The sequence below is a fragment of the Rhinopithecus roxellana genome, chromosome 14 (genome assembly GCF_007565055.1).
Source record: "Rhinopithecus roxellana isolate Shanxi Qingling chromosome 14, ASM756505v1, whole genome shotgun sequence".
NCBI lineage: Eukaryota > Metazoa > Chordata > Mammalia > Primates > Cercopithecidae > Rhinopithecus > Rhinopithecus roxellana.
This window is the reverse complement of record NC_044562.1, coordinates 88,492,983-88,518,890: the sequence shown is the minus strand read 5'-3', so window position 1 is coordinate 88,518,890 and position 25,908 is coordinate 88,492,983. Positions and strand designations below refer to the sequence as shown.

The 25,908-nt window shown below is 38.4% G+C and overlaps 1 protein-coding gene across 2 annotated transcripts in view; it reads right to left on the bottom strand.

The window, feature by feature from the left end:
• Positions 1-25,908, bottom strand: part of STRADB (STE20 related adaptor beta) — a 31,975-nt gene that overhangs the window by 5,346 nt on the left and 721 nt on the right. For both annotated transcript variants that reach the window (XM_010354946.2, XM_010354947.2), the window contains exons 2-7: positions 23,491-23,597; positions 18,538-18,618; positions 6,574-6,673; positions 3,562-3,683; positions 2,196-2,304; positions 1,220-1,343 (exon numbers count right to left, since the gene is read on the bottom strand). In XM_010354946.2, coding sequence (XP_010353248.1) covers positions 1,220-1,343; positions 2,196-2,304; positions 3,562-3,683; positions 6,574-6,673; positions 18,538-18,618; positions 23,491-23,502 — 548 coding nt within the window. In that variant the 5' untranslated portion in view covers positions 23,503-23,597. The remainder of the gene's footprint in view (positions 1-1,219; positions 1,344-2,195; positions 2,305-3,561; positions 3,684-6,573; positions 6,674-18,537; positions 18,619-23,490; positions 23,598-25,908) is intronic.

Here is a 25,908-nt window from a genome sequence, read left to right as displayed (position 1 = left end):
AGTGCAGTGGCATGACCTCAGCTCACTGCAACCTTCACCTCCTGGGTTCAAGTGATTCTCCTGCCTCAGCCTCCTGAGTAGCTGGGACTGCAGGTGTGTGCCACCACACCTGGCTACTTTTTTTTTTTTTTGTATTTTGAGTAGAGACAGGGTTTCACCATCTTGGCCAGGCTAGTCTCAAACTCCTGACCTCAAGTGATCTGCCCGTCTTGGCCTCCCAAAGTCCTGGGATTACAGGCATGAGCCACCATGCCTGGCCAATTTCACTATTTTTGAATGCTGTTGCAAAACACCTAAGAAGTGTTACCTAAAAAAAAAAACAAACAATATTTGAAATATAAGGTTTTAAAGCTAGATGTAATACTATCCAATAAAAGTCTCTCATACATCATTTATAAAAAGATATATTATACATTTCCTTTAATTGTCAGATAAATTATAAGAGCCTTGTTTTTTGATCCCAAACACTGAATTTGGAAACTTAACAGAGGAGGATGGCCAATCATCTGGTGACATATAATGAAACCCCAGTTAACCAGAATATAGTGTTGGAAATCCTTGGTTAACTAGAATTTTGCTGAAAAAACAGTAGTAAGACTAAAAGCTTTAAGGAGATTGAAACAAACAATAGGAAAGCAAGCTTATTTAAAGGTAACTTAATTAAAAAGTAAGATAAAGTTGCAGTATATCTTAGAACAGCACTGTTTTTAACATTCAGTCAATCACTTTTGCATATACACTTTGGTAACAAGAGAAGTGATATTTAGGATGATAACCTCAAGGTACTGCAAAATAAGAAATCGAAGAAAAGCTTAATTGCAATTTATGCATAATATAAGATGGAAAGCAGACAATGAAGCTCTTCATTTGCTTAAACAAAAACAGAATGAAAAACACCCAGCTAACTAGGATCCCATTTCCTACAGTTCATCTCCTGAACATCCTCATTAGATTGAGACTGTGAGCTCCATGAGGGCAGGCACTCCACCCCAGCACCAAGAACTGCTTGGCACAGAGGATGTGGTCTGAACATGTTTGGTGAAGGGACATAAAATGTAAGCAATCCATTGCACCTAATGGTCCCTTCCTCCCTCAATTTTCACTTACAAGTTTCCTATCCCTCTTTTCTAACATTCAACTGCTCCTTCCTAAAACCTCCTTCAGAGAGTTCTTCCAGTAAAATTATTTCATTTAGTAAAATATTCAAATAAGTAAATACCTGTGAATACAGCCATTTTGGTGCAGATAGTTCAACCCTCTCACTGCTCCAAAGAGAATGTTTCTTATTAAAGTTTCACTCATTCCCTCAGGAAAATAGGTCCTCAAGAGTTGACTTGCTGAACCTGAAAGAAACCCCTAAAATCCTTATATGAACATTGAAAGTGATTTTGCTTCCAGCTGTGTTTTAATGTTCTCTTCAACCATAAACACAAACATATCTGTTACTTTTTGGAGTCTAACCCCAACAACACTTTCCCACACAAACATGATTTTCTTTCAAGAATCTTTAAACAATTTTTTCTAATGACACTCTAGAGATTAGGAAAGAGAATTAATGATTTGTCAATTTATTGAATAAAAATACATTCTGTGTGTGGATATATATATATATGTTCATTCTTAAATCCAGAAGCAATTCACAAAAGCTGTCCTAAAAATCAAAGTTCCAGAATCCATTCATTATTTATTCAACACAATTATGGAACAGTACTTTGTGCTAAGTACTATGTGAGCACCTGGGGACACCACAAATAAAAAATATATAAATGATCCTAGCCCTCAAGAAGCAGTGAGGGAGATGGGCACACACAAAGATGTTTCTAATACAGTGAAATAGTTTACAATGCAGTGTAACAGGGACAGGGATGGGGTGCAGAGGTGGAAAAACAACTTCTTTCTGCAGAATAACAGTAGGTCTCCATTAAAAGAGGGGTAGGAAGCTGAAGGGAAGAGACAGCCTGTGCAAAGGCACAGAATTCTTGGAAAAGCAGTGGTGGTTCACTGATTATCATACCAATTCTTACTTTTTTCTGCAAACTAAAATTCAACATGCACCAGATATAAAAATATACCATGAAATCTAAAATCAGTCATTAGACTTATAAATTAAATGTGGCAAATCATAAATCTAAAATCCCAACTCATCTATATAATTATAACATCTAGGCTAAATTATTTAAAACCAGCATTCTTACCATAGGCCATAAATGGAGAAATAACCCAAAGCCAGCTGCCAACAGTGAAAACTGTCCAATAAGTTGTAACATTGGGATGCCGGAAAAAGTGGGAGAGAATCACGGCTTTCTAGGAAAAACACACAAGAGACAAGACATTTAAAAACAATCCTTTTTTCCTTATGATGAAAATGGCAGTCGTGGCAACTAATACTCACGGGCGCTTACTACTGAAAGCACTGTTCTTAGTGCTTTTATCTATTTAAATCTCACAACCACTCCACGAAGTATGTGATATTATGATTCCCATTTTTCAGGGGACAGCACTTAAAAATAAGTTAGAAAACCTGTCCAAAAGCATGCAATTAACAAAAAGAAGTGGAAGTAGAATGTGAACTTAGTTTCCCTCCAGGGTCATACTCTTAACTGTACTATGTTCTTATTATAAAAACATTTAAAAATACATAAAAATCCCTCTATCGCTACCTCACAGAGACCCACTGTTAACATTTCATACGGTTTCTCCTAGTCTTTTTTTGTTTGTGTAATATACATGTGCACATATAAATATTTTAAGAATTGGAACAATATCCAAATAAAATTCTTTCCCCCTTTATATCAAAAATGATTCATGACAATAAAAATGGTATTATAAGATACCTGAAATGCAATTCTGTCAAAATTTGTCATTCAGAAATTAATTTTGCTTATCTGGATGAAAAGGAAACTGTTTTTTATTTCTTCCATTGCCCTATGTGACTATTTAGGATGGGACTAACTGGGGGTATTGTAAAACTCCAGACCTGCATTTTGAATATGATATTCATTTGAAGGAGCAGCAGTTACCAAAGTTTGAATATATGTGTTCTTTCATATAATGAATCTGGCTTCCATGTATTCTTTCCAATTCTGTAACTGCATGTTAATTAGAAGAAATCCATATTTCCCTAACAGAAGAATTATTAGTTTGGGGGAGAAAATTCTTATAGATGTAATCTCCTCAAATAAACATTATATTAAATACAATCACCCCTTAATATCCATGGAGCATTGGTTCCAGGACTGCATCCCCTGACCGCCTCCCACACACCACCCCATGAATGTACCAAAATCTAAGAATGCTCAAGTCCCTTGTATAAAATGGCATAATATTCACATATAAGCTATGCACATCCTCCTATATACTTTAAATCATTTCTAGGTTACTTATAATGTCCAATACAATGTAAATGCTATGTAAATAGTTATGCTGTGTTTTATTTGTACTATTTTTTATTGTATTATTTATTTTAAAATATATTTTCTATTCACAATTGGTTGAATCTGCAGATGTGGAAGCAGTGGATACAGAGGGCCAACTGTGTATCATTTTTCTTCATATTGTTACCTGTAAAGCTTTCAGGCGTTCTTCATTGCAGTTTTCCAGATTTGTAATTTTTATAGTTACCAGTGTTCCCGTGGGAGTATGCCGTGCAAGATGGACAGAAGTCAAGTTGTCAAATCCTCTTCCTATAATCAGGCATAAAAGTCACGTTAGTAACCAAAGAAGAAAAAAATTGACAATTTAGACTTCATCAAAATTGAAAAGTCTTGCTCTTCAAAAAGTACTGTTAAGAAAATGAAAAGGCACACTACCCATTCAAAGTATTAATAATACTTATCAAGCAATCCAATTAAAAAACAGGCAGAGGATTAAACAGGCAATCCACAAAATAAGATAAAGGAACAGCCAATAAGCATATGAAAAGATGCTCAAGATAGAGAAATGCAAATTAAAACAGTGACACACCATTACATATCTATTATAATGACTAAAATTGTGACCTGATAAACCAATCGCGATATACTCACACAATGGAATGCTACTGAGCAATCCCCTGTCCCCACTCCCAGTCCCTGGCAACCACCAATCTGATTTTTGTCACATAAATGGTGTCAAAAAGAACACAGTCGTCAGCTTCTTTTGTGTTTAGCTTCTTTTACTTGGCATATGCTTCTGAGACTCATCCACGTTGTTGTATGTTTCAGCAATTAATTTCTATTGCTGAGCAATAAACAATTATATGGCTATGCCACAATTTCTTTATCCATTTATAATACTGATGGTTATTTAGGTTGTTTTCAGTTTTCAGTGACTATAAAGCTGCCAAAAACAGTCCTATACCTATAATGTATAGGTAGACATATGTTTTCATTTATCTTTGGCAAATATCTACGAGTGAGATTGCTGGGTCATATGGTAAATGTATGCTTAACATTATAAGAAGTTGCCAAACTGTTTTCAAAAGTGGCCGAATCATTTCACATTCCCACCAACAATGTATAAGAGCTGTCACTGCCTGACATACTCACCAGCATTTGGTATCGTCAGCTTTTTAAATGTAAAACACCTAGAGTGGCACTTGCTAGCAGCCACCTAATAAACGTTAGTTACCTCCCTCTCTCCATGGTCACCAAATTTTGTCGATTTTTGAAATGAAGTTAATGTCAAATTCGTCTCCTCTCCTCAGTGTCAGCGTCACTGACTTAGTCTGAGCCCCATCCTGTTGCCCTGGATGTATGCAGTGACTCCCTCATATGCCCTGCATTCTCAGCCAGGGCACACACCAGAATTACTGAGGGAACTACTGCAAAATGCCTCTGCCTTGACCCCACTCCCCAGAAACCTTGGTCCAGTAGCTCTGTGATAGAATATAGGTGTTGTAATTTTAAAAAAGACACAGGTAATGAAGATGACACGTCTGGTTGTGCACTGCTGATCTACTACATCTTCCTGACTGTTGCCTGAGTTGTTTTAAATTTGGCATTTTATCAATGGCAGGTCCTGCGGCAGCTGAGAGCTTAGATCCTACAGTCAGAAAGATCTGGTTTCAAATCACTAACCGTATGACTATCTCAGAGCCTCAGTGTCCTCATCTGCGAAATGGAAGTGGCAAAGGGTTAAAGGGAAAAAATACCTACTAAATGTTCAGCATCATGCCTGTTAGATGCTATTATTGTCATCACGATTCCACAATGTCTCTCTAGCAGAAGGACAGTAAATTCCAAATCTCCACCTTAAATCATCTGAGTAATAAGGAGGGTAGGTTGTGGACGCCATTCTAAATCCGACCACATGAAGTCCTTCACAACATGTTCCAAACCTGCCTTTCCAGATTCATCTCCTACCACTGCCTACTCTTCCCTTGTCCCAACTTGTAGTCACAGAGGAACTATATGGTATTCTCCCCTAACCATCCTTCCTCAGTCATTTACTGAGGTAAACATGTTTTCACCTTTTTAGAATTGGCACCATCTGAAACTCCTTTCTAATTTTGGGGCATTTGCCACTATGTGTTATTTCAAAAAGGTCAGATCCTTACTCTCCCTTAGTCTCCTTGACCTTGGCATGTGACCTCTGCTTGGCCAACTGGAGCATGGAGTGAAGGACAAAGCAGCAGCAGTCATCAGAGCTCCCTGCAGTGGGCCAGCGTCTGGCGGTGGGCAGTACATTCACTAGGCTGCTCCTATTCCACAGTCCTGGTTCTTGTCACACAGCTTCTCTTGGCTTCTTCCAAGCCTATTTCTCTAGCCAATAATTCTGTGAGTTAGCAGCATTGTTCAAATACTCCTTTTTCACTTAAGTTAGCCAGGATTGTTTATGTTGTCTATAACAAAACCTATGACTAGAATATCCAGCAAACTCTTCCTCATTCAAGATCCAGCCCCTTTTTGCCATTTCTCTAAACTCCCAGAGGTGGTTCGTTGTATGCTCCATCTTCTCCGTTCCCATAACACTTAGGACATACCTCTACTAAAGTACCCTCCAGTGCATAAAATGAAGCTATATTGTGTGTTCATCTTCCCAGAGATGATGTCAATTCCAAGTGTTCTCCCATGTTTGTTCCCCTATTTGTTTAACAGATGTTTCTGAATATTCAGAGCAAATGTTTCACATATGTAAAGCTATAAACAATAACCCATCCTATTCCACACTTAACTGAAAAAGCTTTCTATTTCAAATGGGATTTTAGATAAATTTTTAAACTAAGAAGCAATTTAGTTAAAGGACTGTGACTGAAAAGATTTACCTGACTTGATTTTACTTCATACCCAGTAAAAATTATACCCATAAAATAGATGCTTCCCACAATAAACACACAAATAATAAGTATTTAGTGTCTTCCTCATCTAAATGTACTTCAATGGAAAAGTAAATGTTCTAGACAGTAATCTTGAAAAAATCTGAGTCATTATTTTAAGATAGACATAAATTAATTGAATCCACTTGATTGACACAATTAGCATCTAGTTTTATGCTGGAGGTAACAACAGAAAAAAACTCGTCTACAAAATAATATTTTTGTCATCAATTTAATTTCTAACACTGAAGGGTCAATTAGAAATTCAGAATTATTACCTATTTCTACTTGGAGCTCGTAGTGAGAAACGTTGGTGGAACATACTACTTCGCTTGCTCTAGTGGATGGAGGTGACCAGGAAAGGGTTGGCTCATCGACCTGCATTTGTTTTTAAAGATAAAAACAAAACAGATGAAATTCTTGGTCCCCCTGCCCCAATATAAAACACTTGGTCCCCCTGCCCCTAATGAGCACCTCTGTGTTATATTTTCAAACACAGAGGTACTCATTAGGAAGGTACTGCAAAGTGGCTTAAGAGACTGTTTTAAGATCTAAAAGGAATTTACCAGTTGCTCATTGATGTTAGTTACAAAGCCGTTAGCCTATGGAGAGGGCAGGAAAAGGAGATTTACAGATAGCAAGGAATACTTTCCAGCGTACTTTCCAGTAAAATGTTTAGGAGTTGCGAAGAATGTTAATTCTTCAGGATAGCTGACAAATGTACCAAGCGAAGAGCTGCAGAGACCTGTGAGGGATATTCTATGCTTGTGCTCTTGCTTCAAGCTAGAGCCATATTTTGCACAAGGTACATGCTCTACTAGTGAAGATGTTAACAGTCAAGGAACAGTTTCCAGACTGCAGCCTATTAAAATTGCTGATGAAGTTTTTAGCAAGATGAATCAGATGGGAGGTCAGAAAGAAAAATCAAAGGAGACAGACCTCCTAAGTGTATGACCAAGTACTGATAGGAGGTCTCATGGTGTGCTGTGGAGTGGGAGTCAGGTTTGCACCTGAATACAGTGACAGTGAAATAACATGGAGGTATGAAAAAGAAGAAGCCTAAACTACTGGTTTCATATGATAGCCATGAGGGTCTCCCAATGGACATAAGTACTCCAACTTAGGAGCCTCTACAGACAGGTGGCAGGGGAAGGAAAAAAGGGGGAAAATAACATTACTATGTGCTAGGAATTGTGTTAACTCCTTTTCACATTCTTAGCTCTTTTTAATCAAGAGACAGAGATGGAGTTTGAAACAGTCACAGGATTAAATGTTCCCTAAACTTTAAGAGAGCAGGAAAAAAGGAATTATAAACCCATGGCTAAAGATGAATAAGGGTGACTATTGTTCAAGAGGAATGAAAGAATGTAAAAAGAAATTCTACTATACAATTGGAAATAATCCTGATGAGAAAACAAATCAAAATAAAGCAATTTAGTTTCTCTTTTTTTCTGCCTCTTTACAATCTTATGGAAGCAATTCAGTTTCTTTAAAACAGGTAGTCTTCAGATAAACTCAGATTTAAAGACCACGTAAAAGAGACAGAAAGAAAATATAACAGTTTTAAAATTTTTTTAAGTGATATCAACCTGTAAGCCTGTCAGGAAGGCGAGAGACATAATGAACTAAGGCTCATAGTTCATAGGCTTGGAAAAAACAGCATAATGTTACGGGGTGATGGATTAAAATCAGAACTAATCAGCGTCTATTTTGCTTCCATCTATTCCATTAGGGAATTAGTCTTATTTAAACTAGAAGGGACACTTGCAAATAACACTTGTAAATAAACTTGTAAATAAGTATTCAAAGCTCTAAAAAGGTTGTTTTAAATAGGTTCAAACCTCCAGGCCCAGGGCAATTACACTTCGGATATGAAGTTTGCAACTATGGTAGAACTCAGATGAAAAACCAGAATAGAAGTAGCAGACAATGACCCAATTTTCAAAAAGGGAGAAAACTGCAAAGGGGCAAGCTTGATGCTGCTGCCCAGTAAAGTCAGAGATCAAATTATTCAATAGGTGAATTATGGGCACTTTAAAAAGCCAAATGGTAATCCCAAGAAGACAACTCAGATTTACTAAGAGCAAATCATCCCAAACTAACCCTGCTTCTCTTTTCCACTTGATGATCAGTTAGATGATAGAAAGCAAAAATTATGGCAAAGTCCTTGCCTTTGCTCTGTTAAACTTTTTAATGACTTCCTGAAAATGAAACAGGCTGGCTTGAAAAAAGAAACAGTATGGATCATGCATTGCTGGGCACAGCTAATTACCGGAAAAAAAAAAAAAAGGCAGGACTCACAATCATCCTGCAGCTAGAAGAATGGGCCCAGTTCAATAACATTTTACAAGGATAAATGGAAAACCTTACACTTAAGTTAAAAAACAAACAAACAAACAAAAAACAATAGCCTAAATACAAAATTGAGGATACCAGGTTTATGACTTGGAGGTTTCAGTCAATAGTGTGACAGAGAAGGTTAAATAAAAGCATAATATTGAGCTACATTTACAGAAGCAAAATTGAGCAGACTGGAAGAGACAAGAGTTTCACTGTATTCTGAAATGATTAGATAGTATCTGGAGCACTATGGATAATTGAGACACCACAGTTTAAGGGGGAATTATAAAATGGTGACTGTAAAATGGTGATGCCTGGAGAAGGCCAACCAAGTCGGTGAAGGTTCCAGCAACAATGGAGGAGTTGGAAATATTTAATCTGGAAAAGAAAATATTAAGAATATATATATGGCCGGGCGCAGTGGCTCACGCCTCTAATCCCAGCACTTTGGGAGGCCGAGGCGGGCGGATCACAAGGTCAGGAGATCAAGACCACGGTGAAACCCCGTCTCTACTAAAAATACAAAAAATTAGCTGGGCGTGGTGGCGGGCGCCTGTAGTCCCAGCTACTCAGGAGGCTGAGACAGGAGAATGGCATGAACCCGGGAGGCGGAACTTGCAGTGAGCCGAGATCGCGCCACTGCACTCCAGCCTGGGCGACAGAGCCAGACTCCATCTCAAAAATAAAAAATAATAATAATAATAATAAAAAAAGAATATATGTAGTTGCCATTTGCAAGTGACCAAAAGACTAATATAGAAGGGTAAACAATTGTTCAGCGAGAAGAGCTGAGATCAACAGATAGAAGCTCCAGGAAGTAGATTTCAGTTCCGCATAAGAAATGTGGAGTAACCGGTGCTATCCACGTGTAGTTCAGGCATCAAGTTGCCTCTTTCCATTATCCTCTCTCCATTGATATATTCGGAGGTTGGACGACCACCATTGACAGTGGTTGAGCTACACAGAGGTACAAGAACTGGAAGTGAAGAGGGAATGGTCAGCAATTGGAAGGCTAGAAAAAGAAAAGTTTTGATGCCCACAAATGTCTGCTTGCAGTGAAAGGAAGTACTGTGATATGAATTTCAAGTACTTTGACAGCTGTCATTAGTTCTCCATTATACATTAAACTGCTTCTAATTATGATTTGGTTTCCCATGTAACTTTTCTATAAGAGTGGATTGATGATACAATGTAAGGGCACCATTTCCTCTGGCACTGGGAGTCTGGGTTTATAATGAGCTTGATTAATGTGGATCTGATACTGAAATATGGATCCACTCTAGGTTTGCTGACTAAAACCAGTTTCTGATCCAAGAGGCTGAGGAACATCATGGTTCAATAATCAAGCCAATGAATAGCACTCTGAAGTGTTTTCAGAGAGATCCTGCCAGACTTTTACTTGTGGTGAAATATACCTTTCTGTATGTTTCTATTTTTCTGTGATGACTATTTTTCTACAATGGAGCTTTTTTTATTTAAATTTCTACAACGAACTCTCAGAGATATTGTAGAGAACACTCCCTACATAAGTTGAAAATTAGACTAGATGGCCTCTTATGAATCACTGTAATACTAAAATTGCATTATTTTAAAAAGCAGCATCTAGCTCAAACACCACAGCCTTTCATTTGCAAAGGTTAACTATAGAAAATGAATTTTCCTACAGATAGAGGGGTTTCCAAAGTTACAGGAGACACAAATCACTTGGAAAACCAGACTGTCCTCCAAACATGATATTTTAACATAAAATTTAATCCTATCTACAAAGTCCAGGCCAATGGAAAACAAGTTGTCCAAAGAAAAGACGACAGATGGTGTTTTACAGCATGACTCAGAGAGTGCACAGGGAAGTTTTTCTAGTCATCAGGCACCAGTTTCCAGCTGGTGTCAACTTACATTATACAACTTTTCCATTTCATGTTTCCACGAGAGACTTCAGATTATGCTTCTGCTTCTCTCACTGAAGATTTTAGTCTAACTCTACTAACAGAGAGGGATGTGACATTTCAATCCTTAAATTATAGAAAGCCTCCAACCTGGAGGTTTAAAGGATTCAGGTGGCAGCTGTGAACATTTGCTTAGTTCTAGGCCTCTCTCGATAACAGCATGGAGACAAGAATCACTTTACTTTCTGCCTCACCCAAAGGGATTTACTTGAATTAAAACTCAGACTGGGAGGGAGGTGGAGAAAGATGGCTGAATAGAACCCTCTAGCAATCTTCCCCCACCCTTCAGGAACACCAAATTGAACAACTATCCAAACAAGAAGGCACCTTCGTAAGAATAAAAAATCAGGTGAGCTATCACAGTACCTGGTTTTAACTTCCTATCACTGAAAGAGGCACTGAACAGGGTAGGAAAGACAGTCTTGAATAGCTGATGCCTCCCCTTCCTCATCCCCCGGGGAGGGAGAGTGCAGTGATTGTGGGACTTTGCACTGGAACTCAGTGTTGCCTGTCACAGCAGAAAGCAACACAATAAAGAATTCAGCCACCGCCCAAGGAGGGAGCATTTAGATCAGCCTTAGCCAGAGGGGAATCACCCATCCCAGCAGTTGGAACCTGAATTCCAGCAAGCCTTGTCTGCCACCACAGGCTGAAAGCCTCTGGGGTCCTAAATAAACTTGAAAGGTAGTCTAGGCCACAAGGACTGCAATTCCAGGGCAATTCCTGGTGCTGTGCTGGGCTTGGGGCCAGTGGACTTGGGGGTTCATGACCTAGTGAGACACCAGCCAGGGCAGCCAAGGGAGTGCTTCTGTCACTCCTCTTCTAACCCCAGGCTGTGCAGCTTGTAGCTCCAGGAGATTCCTTCCTTTCCCTTGAGGAGGGGAGAGGAAAGGTGGCTTGGTCTTGAATAAAAAGGACTTTGTCTTGCAACTTGGATTCCAGCTCAGCCACAGTAGAATAGGGTACCAGATTCCTGAGGCCCCCATTCCAAGCCCTAGCTCCTGGACAACATTTCTAGACACACCCTGGGCCAGAAGGGAAACTGCTCCCATGAAGGGAAGGACCTAGTTCTGGCAGGATCCATCACCTGCTGACTAGGACCTTGTGCCTTGAATAACCATCAACACTACCCAGGCAGTACTTGCTGTGGGCCTTGGGTGAAACTCAGGGCCATGCTGGCTTCAGGTGTGAACTAGGACATTCCCAACTGTGGTGGCCACAGGTAGAGGCTCCTTCTGCTTGAGTAGAGGAGAGGGGAGAGTAAAGGGGGCTTGGTCTTGCAGCTTGGGTACCAGCTCAGCCACGGTAGGCTAGAGCACCAAGCAGACTCCTGGGGTCCCTCATTCCAGGCCTTGGCTCCTAGATAGCACTTCTGGACTGGCCCTGGGCTAAACAGTAGCCCACTGCCCTGAAGGGAGAAACCCAGGCCTGGCAATATTCACCACAAGCTGACAGAAGAGCCCTCGGGCCTTGAGTGAACACTGGCAATAGCCAGGCAGGACTCTGCTATGGGCCGGGGACAATGGTGGCCATGAGACTCCTTCTGCCTGAGGAAGGGAGAGGGAAGAATGGGAAGGACTTTGTCCTGTGGTTTGGGTGCCAGCTCAGCTGCAGTAGAATAGAGCACAAAGTAGATTCCTAAGGTTCCTGACCCATGGCCCTGGCCCCCAGAAGGCATTTCTGGACCCACCCAGGGCCAGGTGGGGAGTTCACTGCCCTGAAGGACACAGCCTGGCTGGATTCAACACCTGGTGACTGAAGAGCCCTTGGTCCTTGAGTGAACATCCAGCTGGGCAGTGGTGGCTGCAGGACTGGGGCAAGACCCAGCGCTGTGCTGAGCTTCAGGTCTGACCCAGTGCAGTCCTAGTTGTGGTGGCAACAGCAGTGCTTGTGTCACCCCTCGCCCAGCTCCAGGCAGCTCAGCATGGAAAGAGAAACTGTTTGGGGGGAAAGTAAGGGAAGAAAACAAGATTCCCTGCCTAGTAATCCAGGTAATTCTCTCAGACCTTACCCAAGACCACCAAGATGGTACTTCTGTGAGTCTGCAAGAGTCACAGTTTTGCTGGGCTTGAAGTGGTCCTAATGCAGATAGAGTTGCAGTGACCAAAGACTTAGATCGCAATACTCAATTCCCTGTAAATACTTGGAAAGTCTTCCCAAGAAGAATGGATACGAGTAAGTTCAGCCTTCAAAGACTATGATAAATACGTAACGCTTCAATGTGCAGACATTAATGAACATCCACAAGCATCAAGAACATCTAGGAAAACATGATTTCACCAAATGAGCAAAGTAAGGTACCAGTGACCAATCCCAGAGTGACAGAGACACGTGACCTTCCAGACGGAGAATTTGAAATAGCTGTTTTGGGGAAGTTCAACAAATTTCAAGATAATGCAGAGAAGGAATTCAGAATCCCATCAGATAAATTTAACAAAGAGATGCAACTAATTTTTTAAAAATCAAACAAATTCTAATTCAACTGACATACTGCAGAATGCATTAGAGTCTCTCAATAGCAAAACTGATCAAGCAGAAGAAAGAATTAGTGAAATTGAAGATAGGTTATTTGAAAATACACAGAGAAGACAAAATAAAAAAGAAGATGAAAGAATGAAGCACACCTATAAGATCTAGAAAACAGCCTCAAAAGGGCATATCTAAGAGTTATTGGCATTGAAGAGGAGGTAGAGAGAAATATCAGAATAGAAAGTTTATTCAAAGGGATAATAACAGAGAACTTTCCAAACCTAGAGAAAGATATAATATCCAAGTATCCAAGAAGTTATCCAAGTATCCAAGATATCAATATCCAGTATCCAAGAAGGTTATGGAACACCCAGCAGATTTAACCCAAAAAAGACATTTAACAATCAAACTTCCAAAGGTCAAGGATAAAGAAAGGATCCTAAAAGAAGTAAGAAAAAAGAAAGAACATATAAAGGGGCTCCGATACATCTTGCAGCAGACTTATCAGTGGAAACCTTACAGGCCAGGAGAGAGTAGCATAACATATTCAAAGTGATGAAGGAAAAACTTTTTTTTTTTTGAGACAGAGTCTCACTCTGTCACCCAGGCTGGAGTGCAATGGTGCGATCTTGGCTCACTGCAACCTCCACCTCCTGAGTTCAAGCGATTCTCCTGCCTCAGCCTCCTGAGTAGGGGGGATTACAGGCGTACGCCACCACGCCCAGCTAATTTTTTGTATTTTTAGTAGAGATGGGGTTTCACCATGTTAGCCAGGATGGTCTCGATCTCCTGACCTTGTGATCCGCCCACCCTGGCCTCCCAAAGTGCTGGGATTACAGGTGTGAGCCACCGTACCCGGTGAAAAACTTTCACAGTTTATCCAGTGAAAATATCCTTCAAACATGGAAGGAGAAATAAAGACTTTCCCAGAAAAACAAAAGCTGAGGGATTTCATCAATGCCAGACCTCTCCTACAAAAAATGCTAAAGGGAGTTCTTCAGTCTAAAAGAAAACGATGTTAACAAGCAGTAAGAAATTATCTGAAGGTACAAAACTCACTGGTAATAATAAATACACACATAAAAACAGACTATTATAACATTGTAATTGTGGTGTGTAAACTACTCATATCTTGAGTAGAAAGATTAAAAGATGAACAAATAATAACTACAATACCTTTTCAAAATAGTATAAGAAGATATAAATAGAAACCACAAAAAGTTAAAAAAACAGGAGGAATGAAGTTAAAGTGTACAGTTTTTATTAGTTCACTCTTTGCCTGTTTGTTTCTGCAATCAGTGTCGTCAGTTTAAAATAACATGTTATGTTATTTGCAAGCCTCACAGTAACCTCAAATAATAAAATCTACAACACATACACACAACAAACATAAAAAACAAGAAACTAAAACATACCACCAGAGAAAATAAACTTCACAAAAAGGAAGAAGACAGGAAGGAAGGAAGAGAATACACAACAAATAACAAAAGCCAGCAGTTAAGTCCTTATCAATAATAACACTGAATGTCAGTGGATTAAACTCTCCAATGAATAGACATAGAGTAGCTGAATTAATTTTAAAAAAAAGATTCAATTATCTGTTGCCTACAAGAACCATACTTCACCTATAAAGACACTCATAGACTGAAAATAAATAGGGTAAGAAAAATATTCCATATAAATGGAAACAGAAAAAGAACAGGAGTCGATATACACGTATATCAGGCAAAATAAATTTCAAAGCAAAACTTATAAAAAGAGACATGGAAGGTCATTATATAATCCTAAGCAAAAAGGAAAAAAACTGGAGGAATCACATTATATTGTACTTCAAATTATACTACAGAGTTATTGTAACCAAAACAGCTTGGTGCTTGTATACAAACAGACACACAGACCAATGGAACAGAACAGAGAACTCAGAAATAAATCCATACATCTACAGTGAACTCATTTTTGACAAAGATGCCAAGAACATACACTGGGGAAAGGAGAGTCTCTTCAATAAATGGTGCTGGGAAAACTGGATATTTGTATGCAGAAGAATGAAAGTAGACCCGTATCTCTTGCTATATTAAAAAATAAAATTGAAATGGATTAAAGACTTAAATCTAAGACCTCAAACTATGAAATTACTACAAGAAAACATGGAGGAAGTTGTCCAGGAAATTGGTCTGGGCAAAGATTAATTGAGTAATACCCCAAAAGTAGAGGCAATCAAGCAAAAATGGACAAATGAAATCACAGTGAGTTAAAAAGTTTCGCAGAACAAAAGAAAAAACAAAGTGAAGAGACAACCCACAGAATGGGAGAAAATATTTGCAAATTACTCATCTGACAAGGGATTAATAACCAGAATATATAAGGAGCTCAAACAATCCAATTTTAAAAATCTAACCATCTGATTTAAAAATGGGCAAAAGATCTAGAAATAGACATTTCTCAAAAGAAGACATATGGTTCTGGGCACAGTGGCTCACACCTGTAAGCCCAATACTTTGGGAGGCTGAGGTGGGAGGATCACTGGAGGCCAGGAGTTCAAGATAAGCCTGGTCAACATAGTAAGACCTCTTTTAATTAGCTGGGTGTGGTAATACATGCCTGTAGTCCTAGCTTATCAATAACCTGAGGTGAAAGGGTTGCTTAACCCAGGAGTTCAAGGCTGCTGTGAGCTATGATTACATCACTGCAGTGTAGCCTGGGTGGCAAATCTTTTTGGCCATCTCCAAAAAAAAAAAAATAAAACAATTTTTCTTTAAAGATGACATACAAATGACAAACAGGTATATGAAAAAGTGCTCAACATCACTGATCATCAGAGAAATGCAAATCAAAACTACAAGGGGATACCATCTCACCCTAGTTAAAATGGCTTTTATCCAAAAGACAGGCAATAACAAATGCTGGTGAGGATACGGAGAAAAGAGAACCCTCATATACTGTTGTGATAATGCAAATTAGTACAACCACTATGGAGAACAGTATGGAGGTTCCTCAAAAAACAAAAAACAAAACAAAACAAAACAAAAACTACCATATGATCCAGCAATCCCACTGATAGGTATATATCCAAAAGAAAAGAAATCAGTATATCAAAGAGATATATACGCATCCATGTTTATTGCAGTACTATTAACAATAGCCAAGATTTGGAAGAAACCTAAGTGTCCATCAACAGATGAATGGATAAAGAAAATGTGGTACGTATGTACAATGGAATATTATTTAGCCATAAAAAAGAATGAGGCCGGGCGCGGTGGCTCAAGCCTGTAATCCCAGCACTTTGGGAGGCCGAGGCGGGCGGATCACAAGGTCAGGAGGTCGAGACCATCCTGGCTAACACAGTGAAACCCCGTCTCCACATAAAAAATACAAAAAATTAGCCGGGCGAGGTGGCGGGCGCCTGTAGTCCCAGCTACTCCGGAGGCTGAGGCAGGAGAATGGCATGGACCTGGGAGGCGGAGCTTGCAGTGAGCTGAGATCCGGCCACTGCACTCCAGCCTGGGCGACAGAGCGAGACTCCGTCTCAAAAAAAAAAAAAAAAAAAAAAAAAAAGAATGAGATACTACCATTTGCAACAACATGGATGAAAGTGAAGAACATTATGTTAAGTGAAATATGGCAGGCCCAGAAAGACAAACTTCACATGTTCTCACTCACTTGTGAGAGCTAAAAATTAAAACAACTGAACTCATGGAGATAGAGAATAGAGGCCAAGAAGGGGTGGGTAGACTGGAGATGGTTGATGAGTACAAAAATATAGTTAGATAGAATGAATAAGATCTAGTATTTGATAGCATGATAGAGTGACTACAGTCAACAATAACTTATTGTACATTTTAAAATAACTAAAAGTATAATTGGAATGTTTATAACACAAAGAAATGATTTATGCTTAAAGTGATAGATAACCCATTTACCCTGATGTAATTATTACATATCATATGCCTGTATCAAAATATCTCAGGTACCCCATAAATATATACACCTTCTAAGTACTCCAATTAAAAAAAAAAACCCTCAGATACTACGTCGTATTTTATGAAGAGACAGGTAACTAGAAGACTAGAGTATTAATGAATAAAAAGCCAAATAACAGAAATAAAGACAGCTGAAGATAGGGCTGGGGGTTAAATTATAAGTAAAACTAACTGGGATTTACTAATTTTGTAGCGAATAAGGCATTTGCAAGGTAGGTTCCATTCTGTAGTAAAAAATGGAATATAAAGTATGGAATAAGGAGAGGAAAAGATCCCAAAGAAATATCCTAAGATATATCTAAGATATACAGAAGGAGAGCCAAATAAAAAGTATAAGTGGAAAAGCTTCATAGATACAATATTTGAACCAATTCTTTATGGAAGAGGAAGAATTTCAGAAGCAGAAAAGAAAAAAGAGTATTTCAAGTAGAGAATGAAACTAAGACATATTCTACACCAGTTAAGAGCCCTCATATTATGCTAATTTACACTTTATTCCATAGGCTTTAGTAAGCCAATGGAAGTTTCAAAGCTGGAAAGCGACACAAGCAGGCCTGTATTGGTAGCAGTACTGAACACTGAACAGATGTGAGTGGTGGGAGAAGACTATGTGTGTGTCTAGGAGAGTAGAGGCAACGAGTCCACCTGCAAGAGCCCAGGTGAGAGACAATGAGACCTGAGCAGTAGCAGTGCTCATGGGAAGTAGGGAATAGACCCCAGGGCACTTCAGAGACAGATTCAGAAGACTTGGTGAATAATAAATATGGGGGCAGAGGTAGAGGCCGTGTGAGGATAACTCTAAAGTTTCTAGTTAGGATGACACAGTGAATGAGTTTTCATTAGCCGAAGTAGGAAATACAACAAGTTGGTGGGTTTAAAAGAAGATTAAGGTTTTATTCAAACTGAGTATTGATGCCTTTGAAAAATCCAATTGGAGGTATTCTAGAGACATGTCTGTTGCCCAGGAAAGAGTCTGGGGTAAAAATCTGAGAAACATCAGTTCTGCTTGATGCCAGGGTCCCCTCAGGAAACCTGTGGTAACTCCAGGACAATCTGAAATCTGCGGGAAAGAGTCTGGGGTTGCAAGTAAAAATCTGAGAAGCATCAGTTCTGCTTGATGCCAGGGTCCCCTCAGGAAACCTGTGGTAACTCCAAGACAATCTGAAATTTGAACAACTTAAGTCATAGGAATAGGTAAACTGCTTAGGAAGAGCCACTTTAGGAAGAAGAGAAATGGCCAGTTATAGACTCCTGGAAAATGGCAGGAGAAAGGAGAAACAGTAAAAGACACTGTAAAGAAAAAGAAATAGAGGAGAACCAGAAGTGAATAGAAGACAAAGTTAGAGCATTAATTGTACTCAACTATTTTTTTTTTAGAGATGAGATCTCACTATGTTGCCAAGGCTGGTCTCGAACTCTTAGGCTCAAGTGATCCTCCTGCCTTGGCCTCCCAAAGTGTTGGGATTACAGGTGTGAACCACTGCATCCAGCCTAACCATTTTCTTACCAAGTATTGATGGATACTGGTTTCAGACTGTTTTTCAGGTCTGAGTGATTCAACTTGTGTTCTTGAAGTGCAGAAGCAATCCTGGAAGTCAGAAATGCATTACATAAGTGAAAAATAAGTTACAGTTAAGCAGGGGTGGTGTGTAGATACAAAAAGGTCTAGTGACTACAGTGGGGAGCAGAGAGGAAGGGCAACATGCAGGAACCTGGAATTGAAGCCAGGATCCACATCATGGGGGAACTCAGCGTGGAACAGAAGGGAGAAGTGGCTGGGCATGCAGACAAACTTCATATATGTTAGCATTTCACTTGGTGCTATCGCTGATCCTTGCCCTCTTTTCTTGATGTCATAATAATTCATTTTAACTGTTGGTGTTAATTTTTAACTCCGTCTGTCAACACCACTGAGGTTTTCTTCTGAATATTTAGCCAAAGATTATTCTGCTGTATTCATTATAATTATTTTTATTTTGATCCTCAGCTACCTTCTTAAGTATAGAAACCATGTTTATTCACATTAAGCCACATATTGAGTGAAAAAATAATTATTTTTAAAGGTGATAAACATCTCTAATTACAACTCAAAGCAAATTAAGAGAGACTTATTTTATCATCACAATTTACATTTTTCTGCATATTTACCCATGGTTCTATTATTATTTATTGCCAATAAAGAAATGTTAACACCTACATGTGATTTATCACATCATCAATCAGTGGGGTGAAGCTGACCTTATACTATTTAGGAAGAAAAAGTATGTCAAAAGAAAAGTATAAACATATTTTATGAGAGGCTTTCATAACAAGATATTTTCAGTATTTGAAAAACTTTTTTTTTTTTTTTTTTTTTTGAGATGGAGTCTCACTCTATCACCCACGCTAGAGTGCAGTGGCACAATCTCAACTCGATGCAACCTCTGCCTCCTGGGTTCAAGCAATTCTCCTGCCTCAACTTCCTGAGCAGCTGGGATTATAGGCGCCTGCCACCATGCCTGGCTAATTTTTGTAGTTTTAGTAGAGATGGGGTTTCACCATGTTGGCCAGGCTGGTTTTGGACTCCTGACCTCAAGTGTTCCACCCACCTCAGCCTCCCAAAGTGCTGGGATTACAGGCGTGAACCATTTCAGAATTTTTAATTTCAAGCATCTTATGGACATTTATTTTTATGTAAACATTAAGGTACAATTTTAAATGAGTCTCTTAAGATATGTCTACCTATGTCTACTTAACACTTTGTAGTCAATTACTTAAAAGTAAGTTTCCTTTTAAGAAATGTCAGAATTTCTCACTAATCAAACTAGTCATTTTCCCAGTTAGCCTACACTGCTGATTATTTTAACTTGAATTCCTACAGTCTGTATACTTTATAAATCTATTACAAAAATTTGGCATGTATTCCCACTGTTTGATGTAAAATTCACCCTGAAGAATAGATGCTAACAATGTCAAGATAGCTGTACAACTGATTCCTCTGCAGAGTTTCTAATGGCTTCCTAGGGTGAATAACATTTATAATAAAACAGTTTTTGAAGATTATTACTGTTGTTCATATTGAAAATATCCACCAGCTAGGCAGGACATTTATGTATTGTTTGGTATTTATATATTTTTACATTTAGCTTGAATTTTTCATAATGACCATTAATACCACTGCAAAAGAAGAATTAACAACAGGCCTAAAACTGCTATTCTTAGAAAAGAGCTGCTTATAAGGTTGACCCTTGGCTAGTATCTGGGAACTGGGATTTTGCAGAGGTTCCCTTCATAAGAATCGCTCACTGTGTCTAAACTGTTCATGCAAATAATATGGTTTATGCTGAACACCTGGCTTTTTTTCTGGGAGACTGGAATTTTGTTACTTGCTAGCAGAGCATGCCTACGTGACAAGTCCCCAATAAAAACCTTAAGTCCAAGTCTCTAATGAGCTTCCCTAGTAGACAACATTTCACATGTCACACCTCTGGGGGAACTGTGCATATCCTATGGGACTCCACTGAGAAAAGATTCTTGAAAGCTTGCACCTGTTTTCCTCTCACCTTCACCCCACATACCTTTTCCCTTTGCTGATTTTGCTTTATACCTTTTTGCTAATAAATCTTAGCTGTGAGTATGACTGTATGATAAGTTCTTTGAGTCCTCCTGGCAAATCACTAAACCTGAGGGTGGTCTGGAAGAACCCTGACACAGCCCTCAAAATACACTCAAGCATTTAAAGAGCCGTTACCTCTAAAAAATGTGCATCACTTTTTTGATGAAAGAGAATTTAAGACATATTGACCCCATTTTTTTTTCAAAATAAGAGTTGTGATCTATGTTCTCAGTTTATAAAAATACAAAAAACATTTTATAAACTAATATGGCAGGCTTCTATTGCATCATCTTTATATAAAATTTTCACAGCCTAAGAAAGTGATCATTATTAAATATGAAGACAGCTAAAACCAGCCAATATAAGGAAGATATTTTTGCTCTCTCCACCTAAAAAATGTTAGCATGTTCATTAGCTGCCCATATCATAAAAATCACAAAATAGTCATATCTTATCCTTCAAAACATTTTTATATTCACACTGCATCAATCAAATGCTGGTGAACATAATAGCTCATGAAGAATCTACAGGCTAATTTCTTTCAGGCAGTATAATGATTTAAAATCATCCAGAAGAAAGCTCCCACAGAATATTTTTGAATATAATTTCTTTGTCCATTATCATAATAGCCAAGTAAAAAGTAGTTAGACCTTATAAAGAAACTGCAAGAAGATATTTTACATATGCTGCTCCTTTGAAAACAGCATTTCTTAGTTCTCAAATAGAGGGTAAAACTTGAATGGGGAGGAATCCTTAAGTAAAAGTATCAACTTTATCCCAATTGCATAAATTTCTCATTTAGGAAAAAAAGTAAATATTTCGATTCAAAGAATTTAAAATATTTCACCATTGCAGAAAAATGTGATTTAAAGTTAAAATCATTAACAATATAAATCACTCATTATCACATTCTATTATTTTTCACAAAACCCATAATTATAGAATAATAAGCTAGGACATCCTTTTTCCAAAATTTGAAAACCCTGGGCAACACACAGCCCTTTGAATCTCAGAATCCTCACCTATCAAATGATGGGAATAGACTAAATGCCCTTCTATATCTTTTCCAAGTGATACAAAATTGTAAATCTTTTTTTTTTTTTTTTTTTTTTTTTTTTGAGACGGAGTCTCGCTCTGTCGCCCGGTCTGGAGTGCAGTGGCCGGATCTCAGCTCACTGCAAGCTCCGCCTCCCGGGTTCACGCCATTCTCCTGCCTCAGCCTCCCGAGTAGCTGGGACTACAGGCGCCCACCACCTCGCCCGGCTAGTTTTTTGTATTTTTTTTTAGTAGAGACGGGGTTTCACCATGTTAGCCAGGATGGTCTCGATCTCCTGACCTTGTGATCTGCCCGTCTCGGCCTCCCAAAGTGCTGGGATTACAGGCTTGAGCCACCGCGCCCGGCCAAAATTGTAAATCTTAAGTAATCCTTTAGAGTAGGAATTGGCAAACTATGGTCCATGAGCCAAATCTGACCCACCACCTGTTTTTGTGAATGAAGTTTTACTGGAACACAGATACATTCATTCATTTATATATTGCCTATGGCTGCTTTCATGCTAGTACTTCAGCAGAAAAGTAGCTGTAACAAAGACCAAAGGGTCTGTAAATACTATCTGGCCTTTACAGAAAAGCTTGCTGATCTCTCCTTTAGAGAACAAGACATTTCACCTCCGTGTATTTTCCAGATATATAAAGCTTCTCTTTCAAGTGGTAAAGCTTTACTTTAAACATGTAAGTAATTGTATTATGTATTTTCCATATTACTAACAATACGGTCTTCTAACTTCATAGTTCTGCCTCTCAAGTCTTGGTAATTGATAGAATAGATTGGCAGGTATGAGTCCAGCTCCAATTTTTTGCAATCTTGGAGAAACTGAAAATGAGGATAATGCCACATGCCCTGCGAAACTTCCACAATGTGAAACTATGAAAGAAATATATGAAAGTATTTGTAAATTATAAATCATCATACAAATATACTCATCCTTTTTTTTTTTTTTTTTTTTTTTTTGAGATAGGATCTCCCTCTATCACCCAGGCTGGAATGCACTGGCATGATCACAGTTCACTGCAGCCTTGATCCCTCACTCAAGTGATCCTCCCACCTTAACCCTCTGAGTAGCTGAGGCCACAGACATGTAACACCACATCTGGCTAATATTTTATACAGACAGGGTCTCACTATGTTGCCTAGGCTGGTCTTGAACTCCTGGGTTCAACTGATTCTCTAGTCTTAGTCCCTGAAAATGCTGGGATTACAGGTGTGAGCCACTACACTTGGTCTACTCATTACTTTTTTAAAAGCCACGTTTTAATATAAGTATTCCCTATTCAAATATTATTATTATGTATTAAACAGAATGAAAGTCCTCAAGCTACTTAATCTAAAGTAGATACCATGGATCTAAATACAAATAAAAAACCAGTTGGCAGCTATACCTCATATTATACTTGATCCAAATGATTTTTTTTTTTCGGTTAAGTCAAAGGGGTTATTTTTAATACTGTTTGGCTTGCTTTTGGTCAGATGGAAATTTGTAAAAGGAATTTTTGAAAGATTTAAAAGATAAGGCATAGCTAACTGGTGTGGGTGGCATATCGAAGTATAACACCTATGAGAAAAAGTAGATATGGGACAAAGGATTAGAATAATGAGCATATTGAAGTATACGAGAAGTTCTTTATGAAAGAAAGAAAAACTCAATGAGAATGTAATTCATTTCCCAAGTCCAGAAGTCAATCAGGTTAAAACAATATCTCAGAGCATAAGAATATCCCATCAGAATATCCCTTTTATTATGGCTTGGCATTAACATCCAACTACTCTGACAGAACAAAATCAGATCTATACTTACAAAAACTTACCAAAAGAGACATTGAATCGCTTTAGTTCATACAGAAAGTGACAAAAATCCATCTATTCCAAAGAAGGCTTTTGTTTTATCTTCCTTTCAAGATGCAGATATATCCTACTATAAAAAACAAAAGCAAAATAATTTAGATTCACATAAAAGTTCCTAAAAGAACTAGTTGCCTTAAACCCATCCAATATTTAGGCAGCTATTCCTTGACACGAGGAGACATTCCTGAAAAGTATCTTTAAAGAGCATTTATTTTTTACTGAACATTATTTGGGATCTGACATCACAACAAAGAAGCAGAGTGAAAATGAAAAGAGGTTCTAAATATTTCCAAAGCCTCAATATATTTGCATTTCTCCTTCCCTATCTTTTCTATACTGTTTTTTGTTTGTTTTTTAAATAACGCTGAGCAAATTTGAAAGCAATATAGAAAACCAATTTTTTGGCCCACTTTATGATATAAACGGTGTCACAATAAACCCCAAGAATTTTCAATGGTTACACATATTATAACTAAACTTGGAGACTTTGCAAAGCTCTTACTGGATTAATTACCTCCTAAATCATTTGGGGTCCCTGACCAGCAAATATGGGAGAGAATCAGAGTAACAGACTTGGAAATTAATTCAAGGAGGTACAAAAGCACCATCCACGGTTTCCAGACCTTTACTAATAGAAAGGGTGGCAATCTTGTAAGTTTGTGGGTTCGGAGTATTCCTTTACATCTAACCAAGATCATCTCTTTCATCTAAATTGTGCCTCATTATTTCATTTTAATGAAGTCCCCAAATTTGATGAACTCATCTACAAATATGTGAGCAGAATGAGAAAGGGAAGATTTTGTAAACCATAAAAACTATAAAACAATATCCAATTTTACTGCTAAAGAAAGAGGTGAATTTATTCAGGATGTTAACTATGAACCAAAGGTAGAGATTGGGAGGAAGATGGACCTGAAAGGTTGTGATCATTTAGCCTGAAAGGTTGTGATCAATTTAAGGCACTAGAGTTAGATGTGCTACAAAAGGAGAAAAGCAATGCCTGCCCTGCCAACTTTCCAGGGTGAATGAGATCAAATGAGTTACATCTCAAAGTGCCCCCTAATTAGCAAACACTGTATCCGCTTGAACTATGCTTTGAAAGGTACACTCAAATGTACTGAAGGCAGTACAAAACAATAAGGCTTATTTGGAAATCAGGTTGTAAAATGTTTCAATAACCATGAAAATATTCATACCTTTTGACCCAGTAAAATTCCCTCAAGTCATCTATTCTAAGGAGATATCCAAGTAAATGAAGAAACTACACACCCAGAGTCAATACACTGTCAATCTGTAACAACCAAGTAATCATTACACAAGTGTTTAATGAATGGCTACCATGGGTCAGGCACTGTGGACACCCACTGGTAAACAGGGCGGACAAGGCCCTGGCCACTTGTAGCTGACCTTCCCACAAGCAAAAGGGTTATGGATGTCATGATTAACCAAATTTTCTGGTTATCATGATTTTGTATCCTGCTTTTTTCACTCAGTGTCAGCAAGTTGTTACTGATTTTGTCTTAATGTGAAACTCCATTATGTTGTCTTTTTCTTTTTCAGAAAAGCTCTGAAGAAACAGACACAATCTGTTAAGAATTGTTAGTAATAAAAGGGTTGTCCCTATAGAGTGGTTTAATCTCGGAGATTTTTGCCTTAGACACACCAGACTACTAAGAGATAATTTTACAAGACATTTTGAGGTCAAGGCAGCAGCTGCACCCAGCAAAGGGGTGGGGGTGGGGGATTTGCTGTTATTATAATTTTCTCTGGCATGCTCTTTCACGAGACATAAATATATACCCTTTCTTTAAAAAAAGTCATATTTAAGAGACCTCTATTTCGGAGTGTATTCACAAGTACATCAGTGCAGTCCTTTGCACTTGTATCTAAAACGCTAATTACGATAAAACTTTATAAGTAATTTCAGTTTGTTCCATAATAGAATCGTTCATGTGAAGACTTTAATCTGAAAGATTAACACTTTCTGTAGAAACCAAAGGTCGCATCTTCTTACAGAACACAGGCTTTGAGTTAATTTAGGCATTCAACAGAGGCCACTGTTACAGGGAATGCAAAAATGACCCGATGTAACTGTCTTTGTTGAGCTTTAAAATTACTGTAATTTTCAAAGTGATCTTGGGAACCTGTAAAATCTTAACAAAGATCATAGCGACGCACAGCTCGGGAGAATTTTCCAAGCTTAGTGACTCATGCTTTCAACAAATCTTTACTGAGCGCCTACTGTGTGCCAGGCACCGTGCTAGGGGCGCCGTGTTACACATCCTCATTAAGTTTTGGGGAAAAGGTACTTGACAACAGACCCAGCAGGGAAAAACACAGCGTTGAATTGAAAAACCGAAGACAAAACGACACTCGAGTGA